At 35.8% G+C, this 19,800-nt stretch overlaps 2 protein-coding genes across 3 annotated transcripts; one reads left to right on the top strand and one right to left on the bottom strand.

Annotated features, from left to right (window-relative positions):
• Positions 1–272: 272 nt before the first annotated feature.
• On the bottom strand, positions 273–9,468 carry LOC139503493 (cerebellin-3-like). 2 transcript variants are annotated; one of them, XM_071293282.1, is made up of 5 exons: positions 9,375–9,468; positions 7,306–7,390; positions 6,455–6,793; positions 4,487–4,633; positions 273–345 (listed from the first exon to the last, which is right to left on the bottom strand). In XM_071293282.1, exons 2-4 carry the CDS (start codon positions 7,388–7,390, stop codon positions 4,488–4,490), a joined length of 570 nt encoding a protein of 189 aa, XP_071149383.1. In that variant the 5' UTR covers positions 9,375–9,468; the 3' UTR covers positions 273–345; position 4,487. The 2 variants fall into 2 exon arrangements, with proteins under 2 accessions (XP_071149383.1, XP_071149382.1); XM_071293281.1 differs by having other exon boundaries at positions 4,502–4,633.
• On the top strand, positions 9,417–19,501 carry LOC139503495 (complement C1q-like protein 4). Its single transcript, XM_071293284.1, has 5 exons — positions 9,417–9,498; positions 10,404–10,463; positions 13,723–13,910; positions 16,143–16,260; positions 19,320–19,501. Exons 2-5 carry the CDS (start codon positions 10,412–10,414, stop codon positions 19,457–19,459), a joined length of 498 nt encoding a protein of 165 aa, XP_071149385.1. The 5' UTR covers positions 9,417–9,498; positions 10,404–10,411; the 3' UTR covers positions 19,460–19,501.
• The last annotated feature ends 299 nt before the right edge of the window (positions 19,502–19,800 follow it).

Raw genomic sequence — 19,800 nt, 5'->3', positions numbered from 1 at the left:
ATAAACCGTGCCTCGATTATTTTAATGTGATAATTTAACATGAATCTAACGAAAAAAAAAATATATAAATCGCGGCATGCAAGATAAACATTCTATTCCGTCCCACTATCATCTCATTCTGCAGTTACATTGGAAATTTCGTAAATCCCGCATTTTATCTATGCCAGTGTACGTTAAACAACCAACAATCGGTCAATCAATCTACACTGCGTCTCAGGAGAACTTTCTAGTTGCTTGATTATGAAACTGGACATTGAAAAGTATCAGTTAGATTGGGTTTAATGTTTTTATTAACGTATTACTTCTTGTTTGGTGAGGGTGTCAGGAAAACTCCCTGGCCTGGTGCTGAAAAAGATTAGTTTGCACTGATTATACTTGCATCTCTAAACAATAAATATGTTAATATGTACAAATGTAAAATAAAATACATGCAATTTTGATATATAGTAATACGGACTTAAAGTACGATCGCAAATGAAACAACTTTCCAACAAAGACTAAGGAATAATGATGTAAACATTTACAGGGTCACCGTTCAACATGCAATAATGATCAAAATCGATACCGTATAGTAATTCCAAAATATTTAAAAAACAAGAATGTATCCACAGTACTCGGATGCCCCAACGCACTATCATTTTCTATGTTCAGTTGGCCGTGAAATTGGTGTAAAAACTCTAATTTGGCATTAACATTTGAAAGATCATATCATAGGGAAGATGTGTACTAAGTTTCAAGTTAATTGGACTTTAACTTCATCAAAAACTACCTTGACCAAAAACTTTAACCTGAAGCGGGTCAGACGAACAGACGAACGGACGGACGCACAGACCAGAAAACATAAAGCCCCTCTACTATCGTAGGTGGGGCATAACAACCAAAAGCGACAAGTAACGAGCGATAACATGGTGATAAAATAGAGATCAAAGTTCTTGTACATTCTTGTAAGCAACTCAGGGTAAAACAGGCCTAGTTGATTCAACTAAAATTCTGAACAAAGGAAGATAACTTAATTTTTAAAGATGAATTTTACAATGAGTAGACTTCATTGATATTTTAGAACAAATATTATATTCCTACACCTTGCAAAAGTCAAGCCAATTGCTTGACAAGTATATCTTCATTTTGTAACTTGAATATATGAGCATATATTTCATTGATACATTTCTTGAAATGGATGTATGAAATGTTTTGATCAGTGCACTATATTTTGTGTATCTCAAAAGTAGTGATATGCCTTGGAGGATTTAGATATCTGGGGTTTGATTGTATGTCATGCAATCTTTACCCAGAAAGTGATAGATACAAAGGAAGCAACTCATGGTAGTCTTTGATAATGAGGGGTTAAACAAAACAAATAATCGATTTTTGAATTATTTCAAAATATAATTTATATCATGCCTTTCATAAATCCCAAGATATTATAAAGAGCACGTCAATATATATATTTCCAAGAGAAACGTGCGCACAGTGCGTGTGCATGTCACGTGTTTCCGGAATAACCTTCACTAGGAACTCCAGAAATCAAAAGTCCAGAACCCCTATATGGATAAAACAGTTGCAGCCAGCATATTAAATAAATAGACTTAAACAGTGTAAATTCTAGATGTGCCCTAATTTGTTTATATTTGGCAGGTGAATGTTTACCGCCATACGTGGAAATGTCAGTTACCGGGCCCTGTATGAAGTTAATATACACTGATTCCCTGTTAGACTGGTAAAGTGCTGGTGAGATTGGTAAATCAGATGGCGTTTTCCTGATCAGTATAGACGAAGCATCGAAACAGACAGATATAGATAAAGAGGACTTTCTTAACAGCCCAGGGGTGAGTTAATTTAAAATAATAGTTTTGTATTTTTAAAAAGTCAAACCCCATAATCATAAATGTTATATTGTGTTCATGATTGGAAAAGCTTCAGAAAGTGGCGGAAAGTAAAAGGTTTCATCTGTTTCTATGGATTAACCTAAATAGTAAGGATATTTTCTTATTGACTAACGTGAATTTATCTTGTTGATACAAATGTATATAATATATGTAACAATTGAATTTAATAAAATCACTTCTTGATTTTGGATTCTCCTATTGCCTTAAATGCTATTCGAGTTTGAATCAGATGTCACATTCTAGTTTGATAAGATAGTTTATATTTAGAGTGTCTGGGTAATAAGGGAGGTAACATTTCGGTCAGCTGTAGTAGGTGTAATACCACCAAATCAAAGTACGTCACATCCGGTTTCATACGAAAAAGGGTAGAAAAAAATAATCCCTTTGAATATGACAGTTGTAGGAATTTACCCTGCATTTCATTTCAGAAATATTTCTGAGTCATAATTATATATTTTGTTTGTTTCAAAGCACAATTCTTTTTCATTTTGTGTTTTTATAAAATACTTTGGAAACTTGAGGTTACATGGTTACTAAAGCTTGTAAGCAGGGGGAAAAGCATAGACATTTGACTTGTAAACTTGGAGTGATGGTTATTATTATCGTGTATGCAATGAAATGTCGTGTGAAATTTGTCTGTATTTGAAACTTTTCTTTTAAAGATTTGTCTGATGAAAAATGGAGAATTTTATACTCAATCCATCAACACCATTACAAGTAAATAAATCATTATTACTGTCTGAGGACAGGGGACGCTGGACTGTTTACTGTACATAATTGAATCAATGATTGTGTATACATGTATGTATGTGAATTTTAGTTATATTGTCTTCTTATTTTTTTTATTTTTACAAACTTAATGTTTAAGTTTTATATGGCAATAAATATTTGAATTGAACTGAAGTGATTTTTTTTATAGTTTTAGATAACGTTAACCTGACCCTAAGATTGTATACCAAAGGTTACAAGGCAGGTAATGTGTGGAGATGGAATAAAGAACTATCAGGAATCCTAAGCTACACAAACTGGAAGTACGACGAACCACAATCTCGTATCGACAAGACGTGTATAAATCTAGATAAATATGGTCAATGGAAGGCATCAGAGTGTACCCGGGAGACCTATTTTATTTGTGAAAGACTGCGTATATAGTCAGAGTGTACCCGGGAGACATACTTTATTTGTGAAAGACTGCGTATATAGTTTTCATTTTCAATTTACCTCCAATTCCTTGAGCATTTTTATACAAATATTTAAGATTGGTTATGATCTATCGCTTTATATTTACTTTTATTTAATGAATGTACCAGTGCACAAACAACTTTCAGAACTTTCTTCGTTTAGAAGTTGACTTCTAGTCATAACAACTAGCAGGGTAGATGAGTGAATCGTTTTGCTAAGACAAGAACATAGGTCACCACACCCAGATGGCAATATCACATTTCTATGTTCCAGGAACACAAAAATTGGGGCTAAAATAATAGTTTGCCACAAAATTTTAAAAGTCAACATCACAAATTACTTAGTTTCAAGTTAATGTAACCAAACCAGTTGCCGTATGGGAAACTACTTGAACCTGATATGGCTATTCACGGGGAAACCGACCCTCGGCACCCACCCTACTTTCACAGTCCGTGGCTATTCACGGGGAAGCCGACCCTCGGCACCCACCCTACTTTCACAGTCCGTGGCTATTCACGGGGAAGCTGACCCTCGGCAACCACCCTACTTTCACAGTCCGTGGCTATTCACGGGGAAGCTGACCCTCGGCACCCACCCTACTTTCACAGTCCGTGGCTATTCACGGGGAAGCTGACCCTCGGCAACCACCCTACTTTCACAGTCCGTGGCTATTCACGGGGAAGCTGACCCTCGGCACCCACCCTACTTTCACAGTCTGTGGCTATTCACGGGGAAGCCGACCCTCGGCACCCACCCTACTTTCACAGTCCGTGGCTATTCACGGGGAAGCCGACCCTCGGCACCCACCCTACTTTCACAGTCCGTGGCTATTCACGGGGAAGCCGACCCTCGGCACCCACCCTACTTTCACAGTCCGTGGCTATTCACGGGGAAGCAGACATCTATTCAAACCAGTGTATATTGTGGATAAACATATTCCAATAGGGAACATATATGTGGAACGGAATAACGGAAGGACGGACTCACAGGTCGTAAAGACCCTTAACCCACCCATCGATCCTTCACATGACCATTTTTTTTGGAAGCCGACTTCTATGCAAAACAACCAGCAGTGATACAGAGATTTTGGTATGAATGCCAATGAGAAACTCTCCACAAGACCAAAATGACACAGAAATCAACATATATAGGTCACCGTACGGCCTTCAACAATTAGCAAATCCCATACCGTATATATATAAAAGGCCCCGAAATGAGAATGTTAAACAATTAACGAGAAAACTATATAAAAAAAAAATGAACGAAAAACAAATATGTAACACATAAACATACAACAACCAATGAATACAGGCTCCTGACTTAGGACAGGCACATACTACATACAGAATATAGCGGGGTTATAATGTTAGCGGGATCCCCAACAAGTATACCAACATATTGTTACAAAGTAAGAAAACCTTATCCTAGTGAACCTTGTCCATGTGATCCGTGCTGTGTTCTGCCCTCGTCTGGTACCAACAGGAAACCAGTAAACGATGTATAAATCTCATCAGGCTGACCGTACAAGTAGTCGTCTGTGTGGGCCTTGATGTGAACTGTGTCTTCTGTGGAGAATTAAAACATCACATGTAATAAAATATAATCATTCTACAGATAGGATGATAATTTGTTGCGTGTCTAGCTCACTGTTCACCAGGTAGTTAGACAATAAATATAGAAAAAGTCCACTATAAAGGTGTGGGATTAGGCTCTTGTGCAAAATATATTTGATCCAAACATGTGGAAAAGAGAGGGACGAAAGATACCAGAGGGACAGTCAAACTCATAAATCGAAAATAAACTGACAACGCCATGGCTAAAAATTAAAAAGATAAACAGAAAAACAATAGTACACATGACACAACATAGAAAACTAAATAATAAACAACACGAACCCCACAAAAAACTAGGGGTGATCTCAGGTGCTCAGGAAAGGTAAGTAGATCCTGCTCCACACGTGGAACCCGTCTTGTTGCTTATGGAACAGTACAACAGATTTTTTGCCTTGAAAGTTCTTAGAAAACTAATTACTAATTACATTGTACATTGTATATCAAATCATACATAATAAAAAGAAATGGGATTCAGCATCGAGAAGTTTACTAAGTTTTCACTTATGTCAGGAGTAATACGGCGGTTTTTAGTAGTGAAACAGGAATTGTTCAAGTTAACATTTCCGGAGAACCTGTAAAAATCCCGGTAATATTATTCAATACATGGTTTTAGCTATAAATATTGAACTGTTCTGTGTAGTATGTTGCGGACTATTAATTCTCGTTACATTTTTTGTACATTAATCCAGACCAAGAATGACAGAATTACTAACACTGCCAATATCAGATGTAACGTGCACATATAAACCAATCAAACTACAGTAACTTACTTTCATCCTGACTAGAGTGACAGATGTTTGACACAGTCATAATCGGATGTAACGTGCGAATATAAACCAATCAAACTACAGTAACTTACTTTCATCTAGACCTAGAATGACAGAATTACTGACACTGTCATAATCGAATGTAACGTGCGTAAATAAACCAATCAAACTACAGTAACTTACTTTCATCTAGACCTAGAATGACAGAATTACTGACAGTTGTCATGATCGGATGTAACGTGTGTATATAAACCAATCAAACTACAGTAACTTACTTTCATCCAGACCTAGAATGACAGAATTACTGACACTGTCATAATCGAATGTAACGGGCGTAAATAAACCAATCAAACTACAGTAACTTACTTTCATCCAGACCTAGAATGACAGAATTACTGACACTGTCATAATCGGATGTAACGTGCGTAAATAAACCAATCAAACTACAATAACTTACTTTCATCCAGACCTAGAATGACAGAATTACTGACAGTTGTCATGATCGGATGTAACGTGTGTATATAAACCAATCAAACTACAGTAACTTACTTTCAACTAGACCTAGAATGACAGAATTACTGACACTGTCATAATCGAATGTAACGTGCGTAAATAAACCAATCAAACTACAGTAACTTACTTTCATCTACAACTAGAATGACAGAATTACTGACAGTTGTCATGATCGGATGTAACGTGTGTATATAAACCAATCAAACTACAGTAACTTACTTTCATCCAGACATAGAATGACAGAATTACTGACACTGTCATAATCGGATGTAACGTGCGTATATATAAACCAATCAAACTACAGTAACTTACTTTCTCCCAGACCTAGAATGACAGAATTACTGACACTGTCATAATCGGATGTAACGTGCGTATATAAAACAATCAAACTACAGTAACTTACTTTCAACTAGACCTAGAATGACAGAATTACTGACTTGTCATAATCGGATGTAACGTGCGTATATAAACCAATCAAACTACAATAACTTACTTTCATCCAAACCTAGAATGACAGAATTACTGACGCTGCCATAATCAGACGTCACGTGAGCATAAGAACCAACAATATAGTCATCATTTCTGTACAAATCCAGCTGCAGTTGTTTGTTCTGTTGAGCTAAGGCATAGTACATAAAAACGTAGGTACCAGTTCTTGGACTGGTAAATATTCCATTTGTTTTGTTGTATCCCCCTCCCATGTTAAGGAAGACTCTATCGTATGGAACTGTATCATTGTGGGAGGCGTGGAGTGTCGCAATTTGTGTCAAACCTGCTGAGAATGCCACGAACTTGTTAGTGTGTGCAACTCGAAGCATATGATGTGGAATTACTGAAATAAAAAAGATAAATATTGAAAATATATTTCCTTGCAAACATAAAACCCTGTTTAATCCTACGGTTTTTATAGTGGGAAATGTCTATACCAAGTCAGGAATAATGTGTTAAAGCTTTTCATTTTGACATTATATAAAGAGCTTTCCTCTTTGAATTTTCCTTGGTGTTCGGTATTTTTGTTATTCTACTTTTTTCTATTTGTTATAATGAAACTGAGGACAGGGGACTCTTGATTTACCATGTTTAAAATTTTTGTGGTATACTGATATGCTGTAATTTGTTTTTTGACTTGTCACTATATTTTATAATTGCAACAATTGATATATATATCTATACATATATATTCATTATATGTATAGATATAACGTCCAGTGAACGTCCAGTGAACGTCCAGTGGCAAATATATATTACATGCAAATCAGAACCGGTTGACAAGATATGATTATGAACACTACTTTGTACAGAAAATAAACAATTTGAAAGATTGATAAGTAACCAATCACATACCATGATCTCCTGGCATCAAAGGAAAAAATGCATCAGTATAGTGTAGCACTAAAATCAAGGCTATTAAACCGGAAAATCTTAACATCTGAAAAGAGAAAATAAAGTGGAAATCATGCAGTCTGTTTGTATTGCTTCATTTGGAAAAAACTGTAAGGATGTAAATCAATTTAGAAAGAACACCCCTTTACATGAAATAATGCAGCTTGTTCTGGCAATAACCTCATTTTTGGGAGCAATTGAAAAAGTGTTTTATAAGGTACTTGTATTCCAATAAAGCAAGCGCCAACATTTATTGACACTTTTTAACCATAATTCATTCTTACTGTACAATAACAGAAAACACGAATAGTAAAGAAATTCGGGATTAACACATTCTTATATCTCTAAAAATATCTGATATGTGTTATAAAAAAAGAAGATGTATTATGATTTCCAATGAGACAACTCTCCACAAGAGACCAAAATGACACATAAATTATCAGCTATTGGTCACCGTACGACCTTCAACAATGTGCAAAGCCAATACCACAGTTATACATTCTGAGGGAACGAATCCAGATTTATTGAGGTTTTTGAACTTTTATAATTATAGTATAATAAAAATTGTGTATTTTTACTCTGAATGTACTGATGTTGTGTCAAGATTGATATGGATACCCATATCCTTTGTTTTTCAATTATATAACTATTTTAGAGAATAAATCGTTTGTGATATCACCATGTCAATACTTATTATGGCAATCTAATATGTTGCCTTCCTATTTTGAAATCATAATTCGATGTTGATTCCGAATGTTGCCGAATAGAACCGATGTTTAGCGAAGTCATTTGAATTGTTAACCGGACTACTTTTATTACTAGTTAATAAAATTATGTGGTCTCTTATGCGGATATTCATATAAAAAAAATATGTGGAGTGATCCCCAATGTCTCTTCACAAGAGACCAAAACGACACAGAAATTAAAATGTATAGGTCTCCCTACAACCTTCAACAATGAGCATTCATGCCTAAATATAGAATACTTAGACATAGAAAATTGACTCTAACATATAACTTGAAATATATGGAAGTCCCAATCAAATACAAATAAAAACACATCATTAATAATATCCTAAAAAAATCTCTAATAATTAATTTGTATATAATAGATCGATATAACAAAGGAAAACAGGAAGGGGTCCACGAGCAAACGGAACCGAGTAGTAAGTTTAGCTGTAAAAATCTGCATCGTGTCGCTTAATGTATATCATAGATATATATTTGTTGAGACAGGATGTTCTTAAACTTTGTCAAAATAAAGATTTAACATTGCTTTTTTCAAAATATATAATAAAAAATACGGCTCACCGTGCTATTTTCCAAGCTATGAGTCATTGAAAATTGCCTAAATTTGGTAAGATTCTTCATGAAAAACACATTTGTGTGCATTTCAAAAAAATTATGAGATAGAATTTTGAAACAAATTGTGAGAAGATAGGTTTTTTAATATGTTTGAAGAAAATAAAAAGAAAAAAAGTGTCACCGAACTTGTTTTCTTGCTATAAGTAAAAATGTAAAAAAATCTCTATCAGTCTAGTATATATTTTTTACTAAAAGAGTTATCTCCTCTGAAATGGCTTATTTGTAAAAAAAATATTCTTAAAACACAAAATTAGATATCATTCTGTTCAAATAGTTTGGGTTAAACAATAAATCGCCAAGTCATTATATATGAATAAACAGTCTTATAAACAGTCTAACCAATAAATTAATGCAAATCTGTCTCTATATTTGAAGATTTGGGCAAATAACTCTACCGATTCTTTACTGGGATTGCACAATCCAAGATGGCGGTATACCATAAATCTACCTTAAAATAGGTTTAGGAATGGCAAATAAGATAAAGAAAATTGTTCAACTGTCTTTGAATGTAATTGCGTCTTTCCCCAAGACATCTGAAACAAAACCTAGTCCGGCAGGAAATATAGCATGAACATGCAATTTAGAAAAGAAAATCTAGTAAAACATTGTGATCTCAAATGAAAAATAAATATAAAAGTTTTAAAACAAACATTAAATCAAACTTACCTTGAGGATTTTTAGGACAACGATAATGTATACGTCTTATCTTTTATCTAAGATTGGTACCGTGACCCAGTGTGAAAGGTGCCATATGTTTTCTTCAGATATAACATACAGGAAAGTGTACAAGGTAAGTCGAGTCTTTTTTTCGTTTTCTATTAACATTTTACCATAATATTGATATTCAAAAATACAAGGAGATGATAACAAAAAACCAAAAAATCTGCTGATCTTGGTATTATATATTTAGTTGTCTTGATGAGAAAAAAAATGATAGCATTGTGAAATCAATTGAAGCAGAAACCTTCCTCGTCTAGGGTATCTATGCTCATTACTTGGCTTAGACTTGCTATGTATAAGTGGAAATAAACGTTTGTCTTTTGTTTCTTTCATAACAAATTCTAATTTTAATGGAAAAGTTGGCCATAGGAGCCGTCAGATTTAGTTACGATCCATGTAAAAAGTTTAATGACAAAAAATACGAGGAAAATTCAATCGGCAAGTCCCTAATCACATGGCAAAATCAAATGATGAAAAAAAACACATAAAAAACCAATGGACAACAACTGTCATATTCCAGATTTGGTACGGGCATTTTCAAATGTAGACAATGGTGGATTGAACCTGGTTTTATAGTGCAATACCTCTCACTTGTACGACAATGTCATCAAATTCCGTTATATTTACAACGATGCTTGTAAACCATTTACTTTATTTAGAAAATGTGATGGATCTTTGGTAGTCTTCTAATTGTTCTGAATTTCCTTACTAAATATACATAGCGGCATAAAATACTCAGTCAAATAATATTTCAAAAGATCGATAGTATTATTCAAAAGATCGATAGTATTATTCAAAAATATGATTAAACACATTTCCAAACGCAAGAAACGAGAAAAATTCTTAGAGCAATCTTTATCTCCAACTCTGATTTCATCTGAAAGATATTTTCGAGATATTTTCGAGAAAACGTCGATTCGTGAATGTGAATTGGATAAAATGTTGTCATTTAAACTATTGTGTTCTTCTTTGTAGATAACAAGATGATACTACTTATTGTTCTAGCGGGAGTATTCGGTCTGGCAATGTCTCAGGGTATGTATATGTATATATATAATTGTTTTCAATCTTAAACTTTTCTATTCTAATTACTCAGTTTCCATTGCGACTACTAAACATTTTCCTGCATCGATCTGTTTTTCATCTCTTTGATCATAGAACCGACGCGTTTCAGGAGATGATATTCACCTTGTTTCTTTCTCTACTGCACTAACTGGGCATGCGAATCTTCTATTTTAGGAGGTGATATACCAACGGTGGCATTTTCTTCTGGACTAACTTGGCCTTTGAATCTTCTATTTTAGGAGGTGATATACCAACGGTGGCATTTTCTTCTGGACTGACTTGGCCTTTGAATCTTCTATTTTAGGAGGTGATATACCAGCTGTTGCATTCTCTGCTGAACTAACTTGGCCTTTGAATCTTCTATTTTAGGAGGTGATATACCAACGGTGGCATTTTCTTCTGGACTAACTTGGCCTTTGAATCTTCTATTTTAGGAGGTGATATACCAACGGTGGCATTTTCTTCTGGACTGACTTGGCCTTTGAATCTTCTATTTTAGGAGGTGATATACCAACGGTGGCATTCTCTGCTGGACTAACTTAGCCTTTGAATCTTCTATTTTAGGAGGTGATATACCAACGGTGGCATTCTCTGCTGGACTAACTTGGCCTTTTAATCTTCTATTTTAGGAGGTGATATACCAACGGTGGCATTCTCTGCTGGACTAACTTAGCCTTTGAATCTTCTATTTTAGGAGGTGATATACCAACGGTGGCATTCTCTGCTGGACTAACTTAGCCTTTGAATCTTCTATTTTAGGAGGTGATATACCAACGGTGGCATTCTCTGCTGGACTAACTTGGCCTTTTAATCTTCTATTTTAGGAGGTGATATACCAACGGTGGCATTCTCTGCTGGACTAACTTGGCCTTTTAATCTTCTATTTTAGGAGGTGATATACCAACGGTGGCATTCTCTGCTGGACTAACTTGGCCTTTGAATCTTCTATTTTAGGAGGTGATATACCAACTGTTGCATTCTCTGCCGGACTAACTTGGCCTTTGAATCTTCTATTTTAGGAGGTGATATACCAGCTGTTGCATTCTCTGCCGGACTAACTTGGCCTTTGAATCTTCTATTTTAGGAGGTGATATACCAACGGTGGCATTCTCTGCCGGACTAACTTGGCCTTTGAATCTTCTGTTTTAGGAGGTGATATACCAGCTGTTGCATTCTCTGCCGGACTAACTTGGCCTTTGAATCTTCTATTTTAGGAGGTGATATACCAACGGTGGCATTCTCTGCTGGACTAACTTTGCCTTTGAATCTTCTATTTTAGGAGGTGATATACCAACGGTGGCATTCTCTGCTGGACTAACTTAGCCTTTTAATCCTCTATTTTAGGAGGTGATATACCAACGGTGACATTCTCTGCTGGACTAACTTGGCCTTTGAATCTTCTATTTTAGGAGGTGATATACCAACGGTGGCATTCTCTGCTGGACTAACTTAGCCTTTTAATCCTCTGTTTTAGGAGGTGATAAACCAACGGTGGCATTTTCTTCTGGACTAACTTAGCCTTTGAATCTTCTATTTTAGGAGGTGATATACCAACGGTGGCATTCTCTGCTGGACTAACTTGGCCTTTGAATCTTCTATTTTAGGAGGTGATAAACCAACGGTGGCATTCTCTGCTGGACTAACTTGGCCTTTTAATCTTCTATTTTAGGAGGTGATATACCAACGGTGGCATTCTCTGCTGGACTAACTTAGCCTTTGAATCTTCTATTTTAGGAGGTGATATACCAACGGTGGCATTCTCTGCTGGACTAACTTGGCCTTTGAATCTTCTATTTTAGGAGGTGATAAACCAACGGTGGCATTCTCTGCTGGACTAACTTAGCCTTTTAATCTTCTATTTTAGGAGGTGATATACCAACGGTGGCATTCTCTGCTGGACTAACTTAGCCTTTTAATCCTCTGTTTTAGGAGGTGATAAACCAACGGTGGCATTTTCTTCTGGACTAACTTAGCCTTTGAATCTTCTATTTTAGGAGGTGATATACCAACGGTGGCATTCTCTGCTGGACTAACTTGGCCTTTGAATCTTCTATTTTAGGAGGTGATAAACCAACGGTGGCATTCTCTGCTGGACTAACTTGGCCTTTTAATCTTCTATTTTAGGAGGTGATATACCAACGGTGGCATTCTCTGCTGGACTAACTTAGCCTTTGAATCTTCTATTTTAGGAGGTGATATACCAACGGTGGCATTCTCTGCCGGACTAACTTGGCCTTTGAATCTTCTATTTTAGGAGGTGATATACCAACGGTGGCATTCTCTGCTGGACTAACTTGGCCTTTTAATCTTCTATTTTAGGAGGTGATAAACCAACGGTGGCATTCTCTGCTGGACTAACTTAGCCTTTTAATCTTCTATTTTAGGAGGTGATATACCAACGGTGGCATTCTCTGCTGGACTAACTTAGCCTTTTAATCCTCTGTTTTAGGAGGTGATAAACCAACGGTGGCATTTTCTTCTGGACTAACTTAGCCTTTGAATCTTCTATTTTAGGAGGTGATATACCAACGGTGGCATTCTCTGCTGGACTAACTTGGCCTTTGAATCTTCTATTTTAGGAGGTGATAAACCAACGGTGGCATTCTCTGCTGGACTAACTTGGCCTTTTAATCTTCTATTTTAGGAGGTGATATACCAACGGTGGCATTCTCTGCTGGACTAACTTAGCCTTTGAATCTTCTATTTTAGGAGGTGATATACCAACGGTGGCATTCTCTGCCGGACTAACTTGGCCTTTGAATCTTCTATTTTAGGAGGTGATATACCAACGGTGGCATTCTCTGCTGGACTAACTTGGCCTTTTAATCTTCTATTTTAGGAGGTGATATACCAACGGTGGCATTCTCTGCTGGAGTGACTTGGCCTTTTAATACTCTATTTTAGGAGGCGATATACCAACTGTTGCATTCTCTGCCGGACTAACTTGGCCTTTGAATCTTCTATTTTAGGAGGTGATATACCAACGGTGGCATTCTCTGCTGGACTAACTTGGCCTTTGAATCTTCTATTTTAGGAGGTGATATACCAACGGTGTCATTCTCTGCTGGACTAACTTGGCCTTTGAATCTTCTATTTTAGGAGGTGATATACCAACGGTGGCATTCTCTGCCAGACTGACTTAGCCTTTGAATCTTCTATTTTAGGAGGTGATATACCAACGGTGTCATTCTCTGCTGGACTAACTTGGCCTTTGAATCTTCTATTTTAGGAGGTGATATACCAGCTGTGGCATTCTCTGCTGGACTAACTCGTCCATTAAACTTGACTCATTCCGAAACAGTTAATTTTGACAGAATATTCACCAACATCGGTTCTGGATATGACAGCAATTCCGGCCGATTTAGATGTCCTCAAAGTGGTATCTATGTTTTCCAGTTCCACGCCCTTTCTAAGCAGGTAATGATACCTAAAGGACGATACGTAATTTTTTTGTTTCTTAAATGCTTTCGTTTATATTTTCGGAGAATTCATGTGTTGGTTGTTTGTCACGGTGGTCTGTACCCGTAGAGTCTTGTATGTTTTTGTTGTTCTATGTATCATATTCAATAAGTTAATTGAGTAATTTAACATATATTTATACGCATGTAACATAAACACCCAAACCTGGTATATTTTAAAAGACAAATCTCTTTTCGAAAGCTAGTATGTGTATTGCTTGTTTTCTTGTAAACATGTAATACTGCCTTTGGTTTATTTTATTTTCTATCTAGGTTATTTCCCCCTTTTAACAAAACATCTTCCTGTAATAGCCTATTAAGCGATTTGGTGAATACAAAAAGGAAAAAAATTTTAGTAACATTTGTTTCCTCTACATATGTTGTAAGGGAAATAATTCAAAAAATAATACAATGTTTGTTTAAACTTAGAAATTTACAAAAAGTTGAAAATTGAATTAATGATTTTAATATTTATCAAAAAAGAGGTAAATGATACCAAGGGGACATTCAAAACTAACGCGTTCTAGATAAACAGACAACGACATGATAAAAAAAAATAAACGACAGACGACAAAGAAACAAACAAGAGCACAAAACACTCCAAAGAAAAACACCTGGCAGGCTGAGCAGCACCAATCTTGTCAAAATACTCTTACATGGATAAAGACTGATTGTTAGCATCTACATTTCTTAATTTTGTTCGATTTCTCTCTCTTGTTATTCAGCGTATGAACATAAAGATATCAAAATTAGTATATTAGTTAATAACAGGGGCGGATTCAGGATTTTGGAAAGTGGGGGCAAAGTAATAAATTTAAGTGTAAAATGCATTTTAGTTAAAGTGTAGGGGCTGGACATTTTTGGTGCCGTATTCTCTACATTGATTGTCTATTATAAAATAATTCAATGGATCCAAAGCTATATGTACTTTTTAATATATTTGAAGTGGAATTTGTCAGTAAAAATGGACATGGGAAAATCCCGTTTGTTGTATGGTTATGTTACAGATTTCTTGTTGTGAACAAGATATACGGCTATTCAATGAAATTTACAATTACGACCAACACGAAGAAAAACAAACAAGAAATTTTTATCCATTGAAATATTTGGAATATTTGAAATGTTTCACCCAACAATGGAAGCGATGGGTACAAATCAACCAAAAGGCTACGAATGAATCGGAAACGAAAATGAAGTTGTGAATAACGTTCGACACATGGAGTCATATAGGCCACACCCAGCAGGCCGGTTACAGTCGGGCTTTGAAAAAAATATTCAGTATATCAGTTCGGCGGAACAGACATTCCGGTCAGATATAGGATTCACATGCAATCCCCCCCCCCCCCCACCCCCCCCCCCCCCCCCCCCGCCCAAAAAGAATACGCCCGATTTTTTTTAGAGTGTAATGTAGTATAATTTTCTGTTGGGTGGAATTGTGATAAAGAAGTCAATACGTCCTTGCTCAATACTTTGAAGGCGTCATCCTTAGCTTAAACATGAGTTACTGAATTTCAAAATGACTGAGTGACGGTTTTTTTTTTCGACGTTTTGGTATTGTCAACTCCACCGTAGCTAATCACATAACTTTGACATAATCAATAATATATTACAGTGAAAAAATATCTTTATAAGTGGAGAACTGTCGCATTAAATTTAAATACACAGCAAAATTCACGAAGTCTAGGCTGATTATTAATCATTTTATAAAAAAAAAAAGTGCCATCAAAGGGGGGATGCGTACGCCCTCTACGCCCCCACTGAATAAGTTAATAATTGTTTTATCATTGTAAGACAAAAGCTCTGTGTGGCACGTTGATAGCAGGATGAATTATTTTTTTATCTTTATTTTATAGGACAGAACATATTGACCCCATATGTATCAAAACTATACTGAAAGTGTACTTATTGCAATAAGTTTATATATAAATGTCAACTTTTTTTTTATTTTCATAAATATTTTTTTTAGAGTAAAGACATAAAATATTTTCATTCTGTCTCAAATCGATTCTTCAGTATCATTGATGATTCTTACTGTTAACTTATAAAACATTGTAATTTACTCATTGTTGAAGGCCGTACGGTTGCTTATTATATAACTACTCACATCCACTTCATTTAAACTAGGGTGGATAGTTATCTCATTGGAAATTTAGCCACATCTCCTTATTCATATAATGTATCTACATTGTAGGACAAAACAGTTTGGCTTCAGTTGTACCATAATTATCATTATGTTGTATCTGTATACGGACATACTGCCAATGACTACTCAGCCGGTGGAAACTCAGTCGCCATTCATATATCTAAAGGTAAGTTGATTGTAACCTCCGTTTTCACACATTAGGGTCTGGATGACCCCTAAATGGATGGGGGAAAAAAAATAACGAAGAAAATAATGGAGAAAAAGCACTGAAAATATAAAGATTATACAGAAATAAAGACACCCCTTCAGACCCTGATAAACCCTTTCCTATCGTTGGGGACCCGCATAGACTTTGTTTTCTTTTCTCTGCGAGGTGGTTTGTGGAATATTTAGATTCTGTTCTAAGAGGGGGCTAAAGGGGGGTCCAATAACAGCAAAAAGCTCTTTTAACTATGCTGTTCACTGTTTACCTGTCTTTATTAAATACAATTATAGACACAATTCAGAACAACGCTATTAGAAGTGTATTTATAATTATATATGTCGCATCTATACAATATAGTAATACGTCGAGAGAAGAAAAAGACCAGACAACGTTAAGTAGGACGCTAAACAAAGAGGGCATCAATAATCTGCTGCAAATCCACTTCGCGTTAAAAATAAATACCCGAATTTGATAACTAATTAAATTGAATTTGATTAATTGAGATAAAAAGGGCATTTTTATAACGACAGGTAAATTGACAAGAAACTGACACACCTGTTTACACTACATGCGATTTTAACCCACGTTTTAACGATAACAATTTCATATCCTTGTATATAATGGTTCCCCATAAGCTCTCGTTAAACAGTAACCAACCTTGGTATACAAATTATAACAGAAGATGTTATATGGTTGTCAACCAGACAACTGTCTAGCGTGGACATGGTGAATATGAGCAGTTATAGGTAATCTGAAGGCCTTTAACAATGAGCAGTTATAGGTAATCTGAAGGCCTTTAACAATAAGAAAAAACATGCCGTATATTATGCTATATTAGGCCCCAACATCAATCTGATTGCCTCAATATGACAAATGTGAAACAATTCAAACAGCAAATCCGGCGTGATAATTTATAAAATTATCATTTACGAATAACAAATTTCACAGACATATAAATAAAACCAAAGAATCCTAGGCTCCTGACCTTGGACTGGCACATAAAGAACATGGTGGGTCAAACATGTGTATGAGCGACTTGCTAAAAACATGTGAGAGTAGTGTTACAACACAGTATAAGAACAACCTACAAAAACCTCTTTTACAAGTGGATAGATAGGTACGGAGCACGAAAGATAGATAGGAACGGAGCACGAAAGATAGATAGGTAGGTACGGAGCACGAAAGATAGATAGGTACGGAGCACGAAAGATAGATAGGTACGGAGCACGAAAGATAGATAGGTACGGAGCACGAAAGATAGATAGGTACGGAGCACGAAAGATAGATAGGTACGGAGCACGAAAGATAGATAGGTACGGAGCACGAAAGATAGATAGGTACGGAGCACGAAAGATAGATAGGTACGGAGCACGAAAGATAGATAGGTACGGAGCACGAAAGATAGATAGGTACGGAGCACGAAAGATAGATAGGTACGGAGCACGAAAGATAGATAGGTACGGAGCACGAAAGATAGATAGGTACGGAGCACGAAAGATAGATAGGAACGGAGCACGAAAGATAGATAGGTACGGAGCACGAAAGATAGATAGGTACGGAGCACGAAAGATAGATAGGTACGGAGCACGAAAGATAGATAGGTACGGAGCACGAAAGATAGATAGGTACGGAGCACGAAAAAAAATAAAAATAAATAGACACAATAGACGCAAATCACCAAATGAATATAAATATGAATGTTAAAAAGAAGGCAGAAACTTTTCGTATTTTGGGCCAATTGACTCATTCATTTGAATATACCCATTCTATATGTGCCTGTCCCAAGTCAAGAGCAAGTGCTTCATTGGTTGTCGTTGGTTAAAGTCATATATGTTTTTCGTTTTTCGTTTAACGTAAATCTAAAGGCATTTGAAGTTACGAAAAGCTGTTTGAAGCCAATTTCAATTAATAGGTAAACTAATGTTCTCTTAGACTAACGGAGAAATTCACAAAATGTAGTTTTAAAATCTTAGTAGGTTTATACTTTCGTTTTCAATTTAATTCGTTAGATGATCTGATGATATGTAAGCATTGAATGTATAACATTTGGTCTGATTAAGGCAGTTATTGATCGTCATATTTTTAATATACTTTATCGATCTAATCTTTTTGTCAGTTTGGTAGGTACAGACTGTATAAAAGTTAATGCTGATTATTTTTTATCAGTCGAACTTTGCAGTTAGAATTTTCTGTAAGTAAGTCAAATTAACGATAAACTCAAGTGCAAACCTGTCAACTTTTAAAAGAAGGTAGAAACTTTTCGTATTTTGGGCCAATTGACTCATTCATTTGAATATACCCATTCTATATGTGCCTGTCCCAAGTCAAGAGCAAGTACTTCATTGGTTGTCGTTGGTTAAAGTCATATATGTTTTTCGTTTATCGTTTTGCATCAAAATCAGGTTATGTTTTTTTTTCATTTGACTTATTTTACATTTTGTCATGTCGGGTATTTAAAACATATAGGCGACTTTACAGTTTTGCTCATTATTGAAGGCCGTACATTGTCCTATAGTTGCTGAAATCAACGTCCTTCGGATTTTTGTGGTGTGTCGTCTCGTTAGCAATTATACAGCCAGTGGCGGATCCAGCCATTTTAAAAAGGGGGGTTCCCAACACAGAGTAAAAAAAGGGGGGGGGGGTTCCAACTATATGCTCCCATTCAAATGCATTGATCGGCCAAAAAAAGGGGGGCTCCAACCCCTGGGGTCTCTCGACGAGCGAGGCCATGAAGATCATTGTAGTGGTTGCATTTGAATTGTATATTTTCCATGCTAAATACCATCGATCTACATTGAGATTGAGACAAAACTTTTTCACATGTCACTTGATAAGTAAAGTATTTATTTGCTTATTACCTACAACAATATTTCGTTTATTACCGAGTAATAAAGAAAAAGAAAATAACACATGACTTGTAAAATAAAATTAAATAACACATGACTTGTAAAATAAAATTTAAATAACATGATATCAAATTAATCATCATCCAATTTGTTCAAATACTGTTTTCATTCTAGGTGATGAAGTTTACGTTATGGCTGTAGACTCTAAAAATGGCGCCAAAACGTACATGTATGGAGCAACCGATGAAGTGTACTGTACATTCTCTGGTTACCTAATTTCACCCGTGTTTGAAGAATACCCAGTAGTTGGTTGATCTGGCGTTGACAAATATTACAAATAAACTTGACTTTTAATATGTACGTTGTTTACATCCTTAATGTATAGCTGTCTCATTTGCAGTCAAACCACGTGTTCTTATCATGTTCCATGGTTCATTTTGTTTTCTGGAGCATATATTCGTTATTTTGTTTCCCTGTCTATGTACTTAGTATTAGTCTCATTGGCAGACAAAGCACGTGTTATTATGTTCCATTGGTGGCTTCTGTTTTAATTGTTCATGGCCTTGGCCAGGAACATGTGATTTTGAAGTGACGTATATGTTAGACGAAAATTGATGATGTTGTGTCATGTGTACTAGGCCTATTATTTGTCTTT

Source organism: Mytilus edulis, chromosome 14, assembly GCF_963676685.1.
Source record: "Mytilus edulis chromosome 14, xbMytEdul2.2, whole genome shotgun sequence".
Taxonomy (NCBI): Eukaryota; Metazoa; Mollusca; class Bivalvia; order Mytilida; family Mytilidae; genus Mytilus; species Mytilus edulis.
The sequence above is the reverse complement of the archived record's forward strand: the minus strand, read 5'-3'. Positions and strand labels throughout refer to the sequence as shown.

Excerpts from the sequence above, each read along its gene's own strand:
- LOC139503493 (XM_071293281.1), bottom strand. The coding sequence starts at position 7,390 with ATGTTAAGATTTTCCGGTTTAATAGCCTTGATTTTAGTGCTACACTAT. Across the intron at positions 6,794-7,305 it reads TTTGATGCCAGGAGATCATG|TAATTCCACATCATATGCTT; the intron begins GTATGTGATTGG and ends TTTTTATTTCAG. Across the intron at positions 4,634-6,454 it reads CATTCTAGGTTTGGATGAAA|AAGACACAGTTCACATCAAG; the intron begins GTAAGTTATTGT and ends AATTCTCCACAG.
- LOC139503495 (XM_071293284.1), top strand. The coding sequence starts at position 10,412 with ATGATACTACTTATTGTTCTAGCGGGAGTATTCGGTCTGGCAATGTCT. Across the intron at positions 10,464-13,722 it reads CGGTCTGGCAATGTCTCAGG|GAGGTGATATACCAGCTGTG; the intron begins GTATGTATATGT and ends CTTCTATTTTAG. Across the intron at positions 16,261-19,319 it reads CGCCATTCATATATCTAAAG|GTGATGAAGTTTACGTTATG; the intron begins GTAAGTTGATTG and ends TTTTCATTCTAG.